Source organism: Xenopus tropicalis, chromosome 6 (assembly GCF_000004195.4).
Source record: "Xenopus tropicalis strain Nigerian chromosome 6, UCB_Xtro_10.0, whole genome shotgun sequence".
Taxonomy (NCBI): domain Eukaryota; kingdom Metazoa; phylum Chordata; class Amphibia; order Anura; family Pipidae; genus Xenopus; species Xenopus tropicalis.
The window spans coordinates 24,227,587-24,245,809 of NC_030682.2; the positions used below are offsets into that span (position 1 = coordinate 24,227,587).

Sequence of the window (18,223 nt, forward strand, 5' to 3'; positions counted from 1 at the left end):
GATTGTATGAATCATTGCAGCTCTCATTACTGGGGTGCACCCACAGGAAAAAACATTCCCCATATGCATGACTTGTCAGACATTATAGCACAACAATATAGATGCAAGGAGCTATGGAACTAGTTTGATCACCGGGATATTCAAAGGAAGAGCAACCTTTAACTTCAGTGAGTGTTTAACCTTGCAGCCAAAGCAACCCTCAAATCCATCTTACCTTGAACGCTGAAGGTTTCGAGGGGATGTAGGTTCATGCCCTTGGGATTTGTCAGCAGCCGATGACTGCTGAGATGCTGTCTGTGCGGAAGATCCTTGCTTCGAACCGGGGGTACCAACCTACAATAGAACAGTTATTTAGAAATTGTGTGCCAATGATGACTTCCATTTGGGAGGGCTACAGCCTTCTCAGAGATGATTTCAAACTACAGTCTGAATAACCAATGGCCACCAAACATCAGTTTAGTATTAGTATTTTTAAGTTAAATGAACTCCCTGAAATCATGCTGTAGGGGTTACAATCTAAAGTAGCCTGACTGCTGAATATTACAGTCACTCCGCTATGGAGTGGAATAGGTTCACATATTCAGCTAAAAAATTATGTTAAATGTATGGCCAGTTAGTTGCACAGTGTTATAACAGCACATCTATGCAGGGGAAAAAAAACCTCTGTACTTCCACAAGGATTTAATGATATCTGCTAACCAGATCACACATATGCACTGCTACAACTATAGCAATAATACAATTTTTGCTATAAGGAATGTAAGCCTTACCTTTGGCTGTGATGTCACAGGTGGCGTGCTGAGCAGAGGTTTGTGGGGAACGGTATTTGTCTGTGGTGTGCTGATTCGAGGGGATACATATGACCTTGGTGATGAGGCATCAGATGTCAAAGACATCGGAGACTGGTTAGACTGGGCAGCTGGAAAAAATTGTTTTTGAGATGGTCCATAAACACAAATCTTTCTAAGTAAAGCCAACGTTTATAGAATTTTCTCCACTGTACTTAATCAGTTATACAAAGAATCCCTAGCAATCTAGTCAATCCAATTTTGCCAGGGTTGACAGATTACTGGCCTGCGTATAGGGAACAATGGCCTCCCAGATAATATACTGGATTACGGCAATACCTTGTCAAGTTCTCATATAAAGAGTCTGCATGATCCATAATCATAACGGTCAAGCCCCCAAGGTCAACAAATAAGTAGATCCACCTGTGCCTGATTAGTTTTATACAGGAAGGGCTACGTTGGCGGTGTCTATAGAACATTCAAAAACTAAAATGAGCCAATACACAACATTTTATATAACATGACCCTATGAAAAGGGTTTGGGTGGGAAATGAACTGCCTATTCGCAATATCAGTCACTAAATAATACTGAACACTTGAAGGGAAGGCACTTTAATTTTAAACCCGATTAAAGAACCAAAAAGATTTAGAGTGGTTGAGAAGAAGTAAACCAAATTATTTTTCCTATTTAAAATCCTTGCAAAATATCCTCCTTATTTGCAAACTTAAAACAAGCTGCCAACTGGTGGAAGAGCTCTGTTAAAGCAAAAGTAACCAACATTTTTGAGCAAAATAAAGATCATACAAAGTATTACCCAGTACCCCAAGTTCTCACCTTGTGCTGACAGCTGTGCAACTTGAGAGATCAGAGAGGTGATATTGAAAGCGGATGGCCCGGCAGTTAGAATCTTATGTAGAATAGATTGCAGAGAGGCCTGTGTCACAGCTGCTGTAAGGACTAACCAGGATAAGAAAGTTAATAAGTATGAAAGTGGCCAGTAAAGGGACGCAAACACAGGCAACATTCTCATTAATCTCATTTTTTTTGAAATCTCTAAAATTACTCTGTACAGCCCCAGAACATACTTTTCTCCCTGCATGCAGATTTATGTAGTCTTTCAGTTCAACTACAGCTCTTTTACGGATTTCCTTGTCTAGCATGAAGTTCCTCCCCTTTTTCTCCTCCTCTCTCTGATTATGATGACCTCAAAGGAGGTGCTTACTGCACATGCCTGATTGATTTTAATTGGAAAAGAGGCAGAGAGCATGCCCAGTAGGCACCTCTTTGAAGACTTCATTGTCAGAAAAAAAGGTGTGCTCAGAAAACAAAAGGGGGTGGAGTTTCACATTAGACAAGGAAGTAACTAAAAGAGCTGTAGTTGTACTGGCAGGGAGAAAGGTGCGTTATTTTGGGGGCTGTTTAGAAAAATTTTAAAAGATTTTAAAATAAAAGGCTTACTTATTCTTTAACCAGTGTTCCAAAACCCATATTATTAAGTAGCACACGGATTTTTTGTACCGTTAAACCTGAAAAGTAAACTTTTGTAGCATCATCAAAAAACAATGTGTAAATATAAAGCTACAGGAGCTAGCAATATCTTTAGTGACACTTGCACGTCAGCTATACAATCCATACAGTGCCAGACTAAAGCTGATCACACAGAAACCAACCCTGCTTTGCCAGCCTTTGCTAATGGGCAGACTGAATTATATCATGGGATAATACTACCTCATATTAATTCCATGCCAGTGCAAACTATCAACCAAAAGAAGTAATGCTGGTTAAACCTACACAAAAAAAAAAAATGTATCTAGGAGAAACCTGTAACAAGAAATAGTCATGCCGCATTGTGCTACTAAAAGCCGTTAACCAGCAAAATTAGGCTAATAATAAATGAGCCCATTCTCAAGCAGGCATATTTTAGCTGGCTGCTAAATGCTTGCGATTTCCCCTTGTAGTTCCTATTAACATAAATGGGAACAAAGAGCTGTGCAGACATCAGCAATTTGACCCAAAAACACTCATCACAGCATAATTATCAAATCTGTGCTGCTTGGAGTTTTTCTTTGAAGCGAATAGGGGAAGGTGAATTAGCCGTATAATAAAAATAAAGTGGTTAAAACAGACATAGTAACAGACATTGCTCACATGTGTATTTAATCTAAATCTAAATAATCTTTAACCTAATAAAGATTACATAACCACTCCTGTAAATATGAACTTGCACTTCAAAATTTGCTGAAATACCACTAGATGGCAGCAGAGAGAAACTTCTGTACAGATATATAGAGATATTAATGCTGAGGCAACCAACGACCCACCACTGAGGGTAATTTGCCAGCCTGTGGGTAATCCATCAGGTTAACTTGGCCCGCACACCACCAAAATCTAGCCATGCTCAAGATGACACTGACTTGTGTACAACCTCAAACCAACAGCCTGTTCAAATGATATCTAATTGGGGATTGGCCAGATAAAAACCTTCACTAGAGCAAAGGAACAAGGATCCAGATGAGCAGAATCTGACTTGCCACCTGGGTGACCAAATCAGCAAGTGACGCTCTTCAGAAATGCTTTACAGAAAGCAAAGATCGGAAGTGCCCAATGGCAGACAGTACTTGCTGTTTTATCCCAACTCAAAAGCAGGAGTGGTTTCCCCTTAACAAAATACACTAAAAAATCTGATAGACACAGTGAGGTTTATTCAGAGACATGTTGCACTCCTTTTATTTGGCGACAAAGGAGATGCTCTTTTTGTGCATCCCTTAGGGTGAAGACATACAGCTACTCAGTAGCAGCTACTCGTCATGACTACTAAATGCCAGAAAATCCCCTGCCATAGAGAATACTGAGAATTGCCTCTGCTAAAACACATGTAGTAACATTTATCAGTAAATTATCAGCATTGTCAATTTCTGTAGCTGTGACAAGTAGCTGCTACTAGTAGTTCTAGTAGCTCTGCACCTGTAGCTGTTGCTCAAAGGAGCACAAATAATTACAATATGAGTTAAGGCCAGATGACAATATCATTGGTCTGTACTTTGCATTGTGTTAAGCCAGCCACACACAGCCTGATTGTATCAGTGTTTATCAGCCAGTAGTCATTTACTTAATGGTGTTAGAGGTTGCCATCATGATTTCACCTGGGATTTCTTAACTGAACATTTACATTTCTCATAACATACAATAATCTATCCCAAATCTATCATATATAATATCTTATCTATAAAAATATATTACAGAACGCCCTGAAGCCAGTAATGTCATTTCTCGGTGCCCTATTAAAATGAACAATTCACTTGGCAGATATGCTTTTTCTCTGCAGTACTTGATAACTAAGCTAGCAAAAACCCATGGTTGTGGCAATGGCCCCATATCTATAAAACCCCAGCTCCCCCAAGCATTCCAGCATTTGGTGGATGAATACTTGGCATTTGATTTAGTGCTATGCTGGCCAGCTTTAACAAGACCACAAAAAATAGATAGCTAAGCCGCTAAACATTAGAACCCCACAAATAAAACACCATGCTGTATAGAGTACCTCTGAACATTAGTTTTTATGCCTTTATTTTAATTTTTGAATTTGGCTTTACACCAAAACCTCCATAAAAGACCAGGCCAAATACCAAGCCCTTCATTGCATATTAAAACACTACAAAAAATCCTAGCATGTAGCTCGGGATATCCAGAGACAATCTGCAGTTTGCCTTCAATACTATATTTTGTTTTAGAATTATTTAGCTTATTGTTCTGCGGCACTCCAGCTTGGAATTTCAACAGCTATCTGGTTGCTAAGGTCTAAACTGACCTAAGAACGAGACAGTGGTTTAAATAAGACTGGAATATAAATAGGAGAGGGCCTAAATAGACAGTAATATTAAGTAACAATAAAACTGGGGCCACAAAGACCACGTTTTTTTAGCTGCTAGAATCTGTGTCCATTTAAAATAATTCTTAAAAATATAAAAAAAAAAATTAAAAGGTTTAAAGGTTGCTCAGAATAGGCCATTCTAACATACTAAATATTAACTTAAAGGTGAACTAACCCTCAGCACAGTAATCCATTTCTATAAACCATCCATTCCTTTTAAAGCACATGCATGAAGTGCATTATTTTCTTACAGCACAGCCCAAAACTGCAGAAGTTGCCATACCTTCATTAATTTTGGATATATCCACATTGGAATTATTTAACTGTAGAGTGGCTTGCAAGGCAGGGAGCAGCTGGCGCAGAAGGTTTGGATCCTGCAGTATCGGTGGGATTGGTGACTGCGGCACAGGAGAGACAGGGACTGTGGAGGAGGAGGAGGAGGGAGGAGCAGCAGAGAGGTTCAATCCAGGCGCAGATGATGTGGAAGGAGTTGTACAGGAGGATTTATCAGAAGATGCCGTTTCTACAAAACAGAAGGAACATATGAATTAGATATATTCAGTTTTTAAAGAAATGTGTAAATATGCTCACTGACAAATTAAAATGTTTATATATAAAATGTCTAAACACATTCTTATAGTGAATTGCACCCACACATGCCAAGGGGGGCAAAGCTTGGTCACCTAGCTATGGGGGTCAGGGTCAGGTTTGAACAAATGTTCAAGAAACACTGCTTTATAAGGAATTTCACAAAATATTTACATCTCAATGAAGAAAAAGCTGTGGTGAAAGTAATAGGAGACCTCACTGCCCTTCAATTGGGGAGGGGAAGTGACGGCACAAAATATATAATGCAAATTATCCTGTAACTTAAGCAAGGTATGCGGTTATGTAATATAGGGCACTAAGTTTACCCAGGACCACTAAACCATAGCAACCAATCAGTAGGAATCATTTATTGGTCACCTGTTTAAAAACAAACATTTTATTGGTTGCTATTGCTTACTGCTCCTGGGCAAACTTAAGACTTCTTTCTTAAGACTTATGTAATAAAAGGCACAAAGTTTCCCACTTCTAGTAACCAATGGCAACCAGAAGCTGGTTTTTAGTAAAAGCCACCTGATTGCTACTTCTCTAGTAAGCCATAGCAAGATAAATTATTACAATACCCCCATTGCATTTAGAGTTTCCAGTTCAAGTCCTGCTAAGAAAGCCATCATTTGGTCAGGGGCCCCCTAAGCTAATAAGGTAACAAATGTACCAAAAGTTCACAACCAAATGTTAGCATAAAATAACCTTTAGATAAGGCTTCTGAGTGAGTAGGAGAGTAAATAGGCGTTTAACTTAATTCTCACCATAAAGGAACACGCTACTAAAGTTTATATAAACAAAGCTGTGTGTAAGCTTTAAATGGTATCAGTACTGAGGTTAACTGCACCCTGCACTGTTCACATCTAAAGATTCAGGCTGTAAGCCCCTGTAGTGTTCACACGATAAAATTTTTTTGGTGTTACGGTTCCTTTAATTGGCCTTCAGTCTAAAGCTGGCCATACACGTGGCGATCTGACGATGTTTCGTGCGACCGACATCGTCAGATGTGCCACACACCATTCAGGGCTGAATCGGCAGGTAAGGAGGTAGAAACAATAGGATTTCTACCTCCTTCTGCCGATTCAGCTCTGAAGGGAGATTTTGATCAGGCGCCTTCTATGGCGCCCGATCAAAATTTTCCAACTGGTCCGATTGGCGAGTCGGCCGATTTCAGCAGCTTCCTGCGATATTGGTCGACTCGCCGACGTAGCATACGCGCACCGAATATCGTACGAAACGAGGTTTCGTACGATATTATCGGTGCGTGTATGGCCACCTTAAGCCCCTTCACTGTTTAGAACCACTGCAATTTTGATTATTTTTTTGGAGATTTTTTTTAATTTTAGCTTTCAATTAAAACATTTTTATGGTTCCCTGAGAAGTTCAGTCTCGGAGACAAGAAGTTTGCGCATAGGGCCCCTAAATTACACATGCCAATTTGGTATGGACACATGGACATTAAAGTAACGATTCTTTAAAGTGGCAGATCACAATAAATGGTTAGTTGGTTACTGCCACACCTGGTTATTTGTGCTGCCTTTATGTGCTTAATTAATCATCCACTGTGCCTTTCATATATACCTTTGTAACTGTGCTCTGAACTATTTGATTAAAATTGGGTCTATGGGAGACAGGCTTTCCGTAATTCAGAGCATTCAGGATATCGGGTTACCGGATAACGGATTCCATACCCATATAACTAAAAAACTACACAAAACCTAAAAAAAGAAATAAAACTACCAGAAACTTTCAACTCAATTTCAACAACTCAATTATCGCAATGAATAATTATTGACCGAACCATTAATTCCCCTCAATAATGCAGTTTGCATCACATGGGGCCCAGTCATTACAAATGATGCCAACAAAAACAGACGAGCACTCTACAAGCATCATGTGACCCAATGTAACCTGTAAAAATGCACAACACAAAGGACATTTTAAAGGATTGTTTAATTAACTTTTCATATGATGTAGAGAGCTCTATTCTGAGAATCTGCAGTCTTTTTTATTTGCAATTTTTCAATTATTTAACTTTTTGTTCAGCAGTTCTCCAGTTTGGAATTTTAGCAGCTATCTGGTTGCTAGGGTCCACATTATCTTAGAAATCAGACAGTGGTTTGGAAGAGAGATAGGAATATGAATAGAGGAGGGTCTAAATAGAAAGATAAGTAATAAAAAGAAGGCTCACAGAGCAGTGGCTAGTGGGGTTAATTAGCATTAAAAGAAAAAAAAAATGAAGACCAATTGCACAGCTGCTAAGAATAGTAAGAATAGGCCATTCTGTAACATACTAACAGTTTAACTAAAGGTGAGCCACACCTTTAAAAGTAGTTCGCCTTTTCATTTTTAGTATGATGCAAACAGTAATATCCTTAGACAATTAGCAACTTTGCTTTAATTTTTTTTTTTTTTTTTTTAATTAGCTTTTACAATCAGCAGCTCTCCAGTTAGGAATTTCAGCAACTATCTGGTTGCTAGGGACTTGGTTTACCCTACCAATCAGGCAGTGGTTTGAATGAAGGTCTGGAAAATGAATAGGAGAGAAGCTGAAAAGTAAAACCATTACATCGGTTTTGCAACTGCTCCCCATACCTTAAGTCCTGAGCTCCACAAATCAATGTATATTATGCCAAAAAGCTGTTTGCATATTATTACACTTAACTGCTGTGCTTGCAACCCCTAACTGAGCTGTAGGGATGTTTATAAAACCTACCTTTCCTTTCAGATTTCGGCACTGGTATGGAAGATGTGGGTGTAGGCAGTTTGGATAAAGCAGCTCCATTTGCATCATAAGATTTCTTTGGAGGAGGATGATCAGGCTGTACTGTAAAAGGGCTAGAAGGAACCGTGCTTGGGGCAGCAGCTGGGTGAACCGCTGCTTTAACTGGCTGTTGCACTGGGGCAGCACTACTGTGAGAGTCTGTTCTTGGCAGTCTGTAGTCTCTGTCATTGTGCCGGCTTGTTTGGGACAAGATATTCTGTGGGAGCATCGTGCTGGTATCACTGGAATGTTTCTCCTCCACTGGTTTGTTGGGAAGTTTAAAAAAAAAAAAAAAAAGGCACAAATAAACTGCGTGATCATGTTTAATAACACTAATCTCCTATATGGTAGAATTCAGGAATAGATGTGCCAGGTAGCAATGGATTTTTATAATAAATAAGCAACCTTGCATTTTTTTTTTTTTAGAGGGAACCAGATAGATTACTTATTCTCTTCTTGTATTTAAAGTGGATCTATGTATTTGTTGGTAGCAGCTAAAATGCCAAGATGAAGAACTACATGCTTAGTACAGTATTAATAACCTCTCAGTTACTTATTGTTGAAGTTACATATAGATACTGTGAAAAGTCAAGCAATCCTAAATAGCAACATTGGTCAGGCATAAAAGCAATATGCAGACAAAATATTTACATTAATTAGAAATAGAATGGGGAAAAATTGAGAGCAGTGAGGCTAAAAAAGCTGAAAAAGCACCCTAGCAATTTTATATGCATAATATATGCATAATAGTCTAAAAATAATAAAGGTTTTACAAATAAATAACTTTTCATGTTTGTTATGAGCCTGGGAAATGGTCTCTTTTTAAAGATATACAGGTAGGGAATCCCTTATATGCAAACCAGTTATCCAGAAAGCTCCTAATTACAAGAAGACCATCTCCATTTTTTTTCTAATAAAACAGTACCTAGTATTTGATACCAACTGAGATATAATGAATCCTTATTAGAGGCAAAACAATCCTATTGGAGTTTATTTAAACGTTTATGTTTAACTTATTTCTTAAGTAGATTTGTGTAAAATTAAAGCATTCCACAGTTAAATTCCCCCACTCTCTATTCATTTCAATGGGATTTTCAGAGGTGTATATCAGTGGGTAAAAGTTAGAGTTCACCATTTCATAAATATGTCTTTGCAAATCCCATAGAGTTTACCATTTAATAAATCTGCCCCTTAAAGTACTGAAATCTAAATTTTGAAAAAGACTCCTTTATCTGGAAAACCCCAGGTCTAAAGGTGGCCATACACGCACCGATAATATCGTACGAAACCTCGTTTCGTACGATATTCGGTGCGTGTATGGTATGTCGGCGAGTCGACCAATATCGCAGGAGGCTGCCGATATCGGCCGACTCGCCGATCGGACCAGTTTGAAAATTTTGATCGGGGCGCCATAGAAGGCGCCTGACCAAAATCTCCCTTCAGCGCTGAATCGGCAGAAGGAGGTAGAAATCCTATTGTTTCTACCTCCTTACCTGCCGATTCAGCCCTGAATGGTGTGTGGCAGATCTGACGATGCACAAAACAGTCAGATCGCCACGTGTATGGCCAGCTTAAAGCTTCCTGGATAACAGATCCTGTACTCTGAAATTACCATTTACTTTTGCTCTGATAACCTCAAAACCAGACAAAACAAGAACACACTGACAAAAAACAATGGATTCCACATTCAAGGCAGAATAGGCAACCAGATTTATAAACTCTTCCATGGAATTAAGAACAAACACCCTACCACAGGAATTATGCTGATTCTAATAATTTCATCCACATAAATAATCTTAATATGCTATAGTGCATACACTTGATATAAAATAGTGGGCAATATCAGCTTTTCAAACTATACACAAGAAGCTCAAGGGAAGGGGAATCGAGTCTCTCTCCTTGCAAGTGAAGCTGAGATTGAGTTTCCAAAAAGTTTTCTATTAACTGGGTTTTGGTTGCCGGGTACCATTAATAAAGTAGTCATGAGGTATAAATATTCAAAATTTACTCCTTCATGTGAGCTTTGCTACTATGAGGAATTGAAAAGTTAGTTCAACCAAAACATAAGTCATTCTGAGAATGTGCAATTGATCTTCCCTTTGTCTTTTTTTAATTTAGTGTTTTTTTATCTGGTTGGTAGGGTCTCAGCTAGCAACAAGAGAGGGTATAGTGACAGAATTGAAGATTTTAATAAGTGAGAAGCCTAAATAGAATGGTAAGTAAAGCAGATTAATAAAATATATCTGAAAGCTGGAATTTGCCTGATCTATGTCACCACTTGTTATTATCTGCCTAAGTCATCATCATCTTATAAACTTTTCTATCCTATCCCTGTCTAATGGATAATAATCACTTTGGTCACTAATGGTTTAGGGATAAAATAGACCAGTTACTTTGGTTTGGAAAAATATTGCCACTGTGGTCAACAGCACTGAGAAGTAGATTGCCTCTACAAATGACCCCAAAAGCTAGGGACTGTACGAAGAAGCTCAATAAACCAACTAATTAGACTATCTGCACAATACCTTATTACTGTTCTCTAATCAAACTGTATGTCACAAAAGGTGCTCCCTTTACTTTAAAGTGTCCTCTGCATTTTACATTTGTTGTGGAAAAACACACCTCACAATAAGAATAATGTAAACAGATTTAGAGAAAAAGTCAAATGTTGAAATAATTATAACAGATTAATTCCTAACACAAGCATAAGAGAAGCCCGAATAAATTCAAAACAATCGAGCGTTGATACATCACAAAAGCATTTTGAACCTGACTGATAGTAAACATACTGACCAGCTGCAGCAGCTTGCATTGCTTCTCTTCTGTAATCTCTATCCTTGGGGAAACTGTTAACTGCCACTTTGCTCGTCTCTTTTTGTCTTTGCTCTCTGCAAAACATATGAAATTCAATCAATTTAAGTAAACTGAGGTAGAAAAATAAGAATAAAAAAAAATAACTATTAAAGCTCATACAGGAAATGCTTCTTACCTTTCAAGCCACTCTTTAGGTTTTTCCCACTGGGAAACTTCAGTTCTGCAGTTATAATAATATTTTTTCCCAGAAGAACTAATATGCTCAGACCAGTCATCTGCAGGATCATACGCCTTAATAAAAAAAAAAAAAAATCATGAAGAGTGCATCATTGCATTTAGCTTTACTTTAAAGTAATCAAAGTTCCAAATCAAGCGTCCAGAAGAAGTCTAACCCACTTTTAATACCAAACCCAATAAAAGTCTCTGGAGTGTGATAGATCAATTTGGAGTTTCTATCCTACCATATTTGAGTAGATATAGCCACTAGGGATGTACCGAACATCGCCAAAAATGTTCGCGGACCCGTTCGCGGACTTTCGGCAAAACTCGCGAATATTCGCGAACTTTGCGAACCCCATAGACTTCAATGGGAAGGCGAACTTTAAAACCTAGAAAAGCCATTTCTGGCCAGAAAACTGATTTTAAAGTTGTTTAAAGGGTGCCACGACCTGGACAGTGGCATGCAGGAGGGGGATCAAGCAAAAATTTATCTGAAAAAAACGCAAAAAAAAAGCCAAAAAATAACGCAAAAAAAAAACGCAAGCTATTCCTATGTATACGCAAAGGCGAAAAACCGCGGCGGAAAAAACCGAGGCAAAAAAACGCGGCGCAAAAAAAACGCGGCGAACCCAAAATGGCGAACATCGCCAAAAGTTCGCCGGCGAACAGTTCGCTACATCTCTAATAGCCACAGTAGCATTTGTAGTGGATGTGGTGCAGTCACTTTTGTGTGTAATATTAACAAACGCCACAGATTTTTACGTGAGTACTTTATGCAATTGGTGTGTTATTTGCAGTGGAAAATACCACACCATAATCTTTTTGTTTTTATCTCTTTTGCTTCTCTTTCTTGGAGGGGCACCCCAGAGACATATTGGATTTGGTATTTAGCTCTCCCTTGTATGTGCAAACATTAAGTTTGATTAGATACATTAAGCATCCTTTACCACTGTTATGCACAATTGGAGATTTTTGCAGTAGCATTCAATTTTATTTTGTACCTTTCTCTGAATTTGAATCTTTTTTTTTTTTATCTCTTCTTTGTTTCCCAGTAGCAGCTCAGTAAACCAGGTTGGCAAATCTCTATCCAACTAATGCATTTATTATTAGCATCAGAGGAGTGCCAGTAACTAATTTATCTGTTACAGCAGTTGAATTTAGTAAAGCTCAGGAAGCATGCTCAGTAGGGAGCGAAAATGCTTTAAGTTGGCCAAAAAAAAATGAAAAAGATTGTAAAATGCCACTAAAAAAAACCCTGATTTATCTGTTTAACCCAATGTGTGTAGAGCCACCATGTTGGTTAAGGTGGCCACACACGTGGCGATTTTAGATCTTTCGTGCGATCATCGGTTGCACAAAAGATTGTACAATCTGCCACTAACCGTTCAGGACTGAAACCGCAAATAAGGAGGTAGAAACAATAGGATTTCTACCTCCTTCTGCCGATTCAGCCCTGAAGACAGATTTTGCTCAGGAGCCTTCTCAGCATCCTGCGATATCGGTCGACTCACCAACTTGCCATACACGCACCGAATATCGTACAAAACGAGCTTTTGTACGATATTATCGGTGCGTGTATGGCCAGTCTGACATGGATTAATTATATCTCATCAGGATAATCAGCAAACCACGTGACAAACTTTACCAACTATATGATAATTCTTGTAATATGAGGTTGTATCTCAGAAATGCAATACAAAATCCATTGCTTAATATGTAAGCATTTCAAAATTCATATCTGGTCTGTACAGTATTGCTTAAACGGCCTTGGCATCTGAACCTGTACATACCCACAGGTGTTTGATTTGTAAAACTAAAGGTGGCCATACACGGGCCGACTATAGCTGCCGATATCGGTCCCTTGGACCGATTCGGCAGCTAATCGGCCCGTGTATGGGGAGAGCAGAGCGGCCTGGCCGACCGATATCTGGCCTGAAATTGGCCAGATCTCGATCGCCCAGGTTAGAAAATCTGGTCGGATCGGGGACCGCATCGGCTCGTTGATGCGGTCCCCGATCCGACTGCCCCATTGCCGCCCACATAATCCGATCGTCTGGCCCCAGGGCCAAACGATCGGATTATTATTTTTTTTACCTAAATGGTCCCCGATATCGCCCACCCGTAGGTGGGGATATCGGGGGAAGATCCGCTCGCTTGGCGACATCGCCAAGCGAGCGGATCTGCTCGTGTATGGCCACCTTTAGTTCAGCTGTATAGGCACAGAATCCAGGTCAAGAACTGCTATTTCCTGAGTTATCAGGCTGATCCAATCGGGGCCGAACAATCAGATGATAACATTTCCCCACTCACTATCTGTCCAGTTTTTGGCCACATAGCGGTTGGCCATGAAAGGGCCAGTAAGCAAATTTTATCAGCCTGTGTAAGCCAAACTTAAAGAGGACCTGTCACTCCAAAAAAAGGATTCTAAATTCTCTTCTATTGTGATAGTCAGGCAACATAACCTTTACTTACACTATATAAATTATATAAATGTTGTTTCCCTTAGCCTCGGAATTCACAATAACAGCAAGCAGGCAGGCATCATATAAATACTTAAGACAAGCAGTGGCAGGGCAGGCAATATATGAAAACCTTTAACATGTATTGATGTTTATTAAGAAAAAAAAAAAAAAAAGATTTCATGTTTAATTTGAAAGTATAACCTCTAAAAATGATCTGAACAACTGCAACTGCAACTATTAAAAACTTCATAAAGATCAAGAAAGGTGTCAGTAAGTAAAATGAACAGAGCAACTGATGAGCAACAGGAACTATGCAAAACACAGCACCCAATTAAAATGAGTTAAACTATGGTAGATTAGTGTGAACTTACAGAATCAGAAGTTTTGCTTGGAGTAGAAGAATGTGAATTTGAACTATGAATAGCACTGTGGTTATGTGAATTTTCTTGTGGAGAAAAACTGGTCCCTGGAGGTTGGAATAAAACATAGAAGTGTTACAATAGGTTACAATAGTTATTTCCAATAAAATCAGTGTACAAAATGGGCATTTTGTGGGTGTAATAGCATAAACTTTACATTACATATATATATATACACACAAAACAATCCAGCTATTAGGAGGCAAGCTGAATTCAAATATCATGAATATATTTTCAGACTGTCATGAATTCACAAAGTTTATTCAGTCATGAGCATCATAATTACAATTGAAGCAATACGGTCATGGGAAAATATGTTTTTTTCAATATGCAGAAGTTACTATGGCTTCTCCAGCAGAATCCTGCATTGAAATCTGTTTTTTTAAATTTAATTTTGAAATTTCACATGGGGCTAGCCATATTCTTCATCTCCCAGGGTGCCACAGTCATGTGACCTGTGCTCTGACAGAATTCAGTCACACTTTACTGCTGCGTTGCAAGTTGGAGTTATATCATCCCCCCTTTCCCAAATTACCAGCCCAAAGATAGGCATTCTGCCTAGTAAGCTACTCCTTTTCTCAAAGCCCAACAAAGGCTGCAGCTTAGGAAATGAAAGTGTTTGTTTACACAATGTCAACAAATTACCCCATTTACAGGGGAAGGTTTGTTAGTCCATTTCAAAGACCCAACAGGTACACTATGGTCAACAAATTATCCCATTTACAGGGGAAGGTTTGGTAGTCCTTTTAAAAGACCCAACAGTGACACTATGTTGATGAAAAGTAACCTTTAGAAGTGGTTTTCTGACAAAGGCCCCCAAAACTGCCATGATCCCTGGTGACTGCATGAAATGACAAAAAATGTACTTTATTCTTGTTGGAGGCTTTTAATCTTATATATCCTTATATTTGCATATTACATTAACTCGTTTCTCTGATATGCATGTTCAAACAGAAACCAATTATGCTCTGTCAAGAATAGGAACCAATATCCCCATTTTAATCTCTTGCAGACTATTAACAGCTTAGATTAAAGGAGCAAATCATCTGCAAGTACAATTTTTAAGGGGCTATTTAACAGTTTACCTGCTCCTGTATGGGCCCTGCCCAACAGATATCTGGCTGAAAATCAGGCAGGTTTGAAAATTCTATTGAGCAAGGGCCACGTCGGCAGATGGGCCTATATGATCAGATCAGCACGATAGGCCAAGTCTGGCCCAGATCCAGCTATATATAAGCCAGCTTTACTTGATAATTTCAGAAACAATACAGAATTTATAAGCAATCATATTTAGAAATTTTTTGTCCTATGAGATGCAGGTCATTACATCTTTATTTTCACAATAGTAACCTTTTAAGCCCACGTCCAGTAATTCAATCCACTGCATGGTGGCAACTATCTATGGAGCCACAGAAAGCAAAACAGCACAATAAAGCTTTTTAGGAAGATCTTAAGTTTTGAACGTTTTAGAAATCATGTCATTAAAATTGAGATACTGGACTTGAAGTGGAAAGAAAGAATAGGCAAACACTGATCGTTTGGACTTTAGCACTCTTTTGGGGCAAGAAATAAATTCCCCCAAACAAGGTGGAAAGCAAATGTAAACAATATTAAAAAGAATGTCTAAGCTCCTGTTCTGTAGATGAGACAAAATTCTGCACAGTGCAACTTACTGCTACTGCTTTTGCATGGCAGGAAAAATCAGCTGTTAGGTTAAACAGCCTACAAGCTGCGCTGTATTTCTTCCTGGACAAATTCACTTTTTTGCCAAAATTAGCCACAAGTAAAAGCTGCCTTGGTTTATTTGCCACAGGACTTCACAGCAGAGGTTTTGGCACTACCCATTTTTGAGAGATGCAGCACCATTTTTTTTCTTTTAAGAATGAGTTGCCTGCCACAAAGAATTAGGGCTTCTGAGTTGCCTGCCATAAGAGCAGGGACTATAACAAAATTGAAACTTGTTACTACATTTAATTCGGGAAATGCATGTTTAAAAAAAAAAAAAAAAAATGGAGAACTCTTACTTTCTTAAAAGGGTACTTTGCCTTAAGTTTTCTTTTAGTTTACTACAGAATGCACTATTCTTAGCAACTTTCCAACTAATCTTTTTTATAGTTTATTCTTTCTTCTCTTCTGCCGCTTTCTATACTTTCAAATGGGGGTCACAAAAAATTTAACCCAGTGAAGCTAAAATGTTATCTTACTATCAAGGTCCTCTCGTAATCATCATATATCAGCTCTCATTTAAGCCACTGCCAGGTTGCTAGGTTAAATTGGCCTTAGTTGTCAATATCAAGTGCACATTGCTTGATTGCTTGGAGCGGACTGGGTTGGCCATGGCCCCTGCCACAACCCAGTCCACTCCTTCCACCAACTACGAGCATTGGCGCATCTCCCCGCATCATGCACAAAAACTGACCAAAGCTGCCCTGACATTCTTTAAAATAGGTCATAACATGCAACTATAACCAAGCTAGGACACAGTTACAGAATGACTAGTTTTCTAAGCTTCTACGCACATTAAGATAGATAAAAATATTTACACAGCAGACCTAGCTATCAGCTTGGGGCTACATTGCGCATCTAACAGTTATAAATTCATAATAATCAATGTAATGCAAAAAAGAAAAAAAAAAGGTTGACAATTAGGTGGGCTAGCCACCCATTTTACTTATATTAGGAACCTAAATGGAAGCTTCCAGGAAGAAGAAAGCTTGCTAGAATTTTAAATTTTAAAATATATTACCCAAAATAAATACATTAACCATGGAGGGCACAGCCCACATTATTATATGAACATATTATGCTGCAGTCTTGCAGACTTGCAGTCTTAAGCAGCTGCCTGCTTGGTCCTACAAACAACTAGACAAATTTAACTGTTAAAGGGGACATCAAAATCTTAACTTAGCTTTTATATGCAGCCCTATCATAGGAAAACCTTATAAAAGATGTTGTTCTAAATAAATCAGATGGTAAATCAGATAAACCAGGATTCAAACACAGCTAACTGGAGCTGCACCAGAATGAATGGTGGCTGTCTTTCCCTCCCTGGTTAGGAGTCTGTGATCGGAGCTCATTTCAGAGAATGGCATAAGATGCAAAATACAAAAGCATTCCAATTAACAGTAGAGTGTTTTTAATGGGTTTATATTGCAAATTGATTTCATTTGGTCTAAATAATGCACACAGGATTTATGATTTTTGACTTTAAAAACAAATGTTAAACCTGCTCGATTCTCTGATCAACGTCGGATGATAGACTGCTAGATGTACGACTGTTCAGTGCACACAAACCTTACAATAATTTTGGTTGTCAGATTGCACTGAAATTGGTAGTTAAGAAAAATCTTGACATTTATGGCTAGCTTAAGGCACCGACTGACAGTAAACTCATGCCTTCAGCAGATTTCACAGCAGGATTATAACAACTTCTACTTAAAAAAGGGAAAATGTAACAATTACCAACTCTATACACCCAATAGCTTATTTGTACAACATTCATTGAAAGAAGCAGTGCTGTGGAGGTTGGAGGAGCAGGTCAGTACATAAATCCTTCAACTCCAACTCCTGTTTTCAATATACTAATGTATTTTCCATGTTGACTGAAAGAACACAACATACAAGGCAATTTCATCACTGCCAAAGCTCAGCAATTTTAAAGCTATATGAAAATGGTGTCTGCTTTTATGAACGAACCAAAGAACTACTGGCTAGGAAGCTGACACACTACCCTATTGGCCACCCAAGCCTGTCAATGCAAAAATGAATAAGGGTACTGTTGAAGTTTGGTTCTAAGTCTATAACTAAGCCTGTCATTGTGGCTCTTTATTTTATTAAAGAAACTACATAGATTCCTTAAAGGAGAAGGAAAGGCTAAGTCACTGGGGGGTGCCAAAATGTTAGGCACCCCAAGTGACTTTAATCGCTTACCTTGTACCCTGGGCTGATGCCCCTGTTAGGAGAAAAGAGCACCAGCCCGGGGTAGCTGCAGCGAGCGCTTGCTCCTTCCGTGTTCGCTCTGCCGGAAAAATTCCTGGGCCGGCGCATGCGCAGTAGAGTGAAAAGCCGACTTTTTTTGTTAAAGTTCCACTATTCACTCTACTGCGCAAGAGCAAACACGAAAGAGGAAGCGCTCGCTGCAGGGGGCCCGGGGTACAAGGTAAGCACATAGTCACTGGGGGTGCCTAACATTTTGGCAAACCCAAGTGACTTAGCCTTTCCTTCTCCTTTAAATCTAAAGTTTAAACAAAAAATGAAAACGCTGAGTTCTAATAGCTCAGCTGGACTTCACTCT

At 38.8% G+C, this 18,223-nt stretch overlaps 1 protein-coding gene across 3 annotated transcripts in view; it reads right to left on the minus strand.

The window, feature by feature from the left end:
* The window catches only part of wac (WW domain containing adaptor with coiled-coil), a 32,419-nt gene that overhangs the window by 4,264 nt on the left and 9,932 nt on the right, over positions 1–18,223 (minus strand). The window contains 8 exon segments of one of the 3 annotated variants that reach the window (NM_001011171.1): positions 215–333; positions 771–919; positions 1,624–1,737; positions 4,944–5,183; positions 7,968–8,276; positions 10,809–10,903; positions 11,005–11,120; positions 13,882–13,976. In NM_001011171.1, coding sequence (NP_001011171.1) covers positions 215–333; positions 771–919; positions 1,624–1,737; positions 4,944–5,183; positions 7,968–8,276; positions 10,809–10,903; positions 11,005–11,120; positions 13,882–13,976 — 1,237 coding nt within the window. 3 annotated transcript variants of the gene reach the window in all.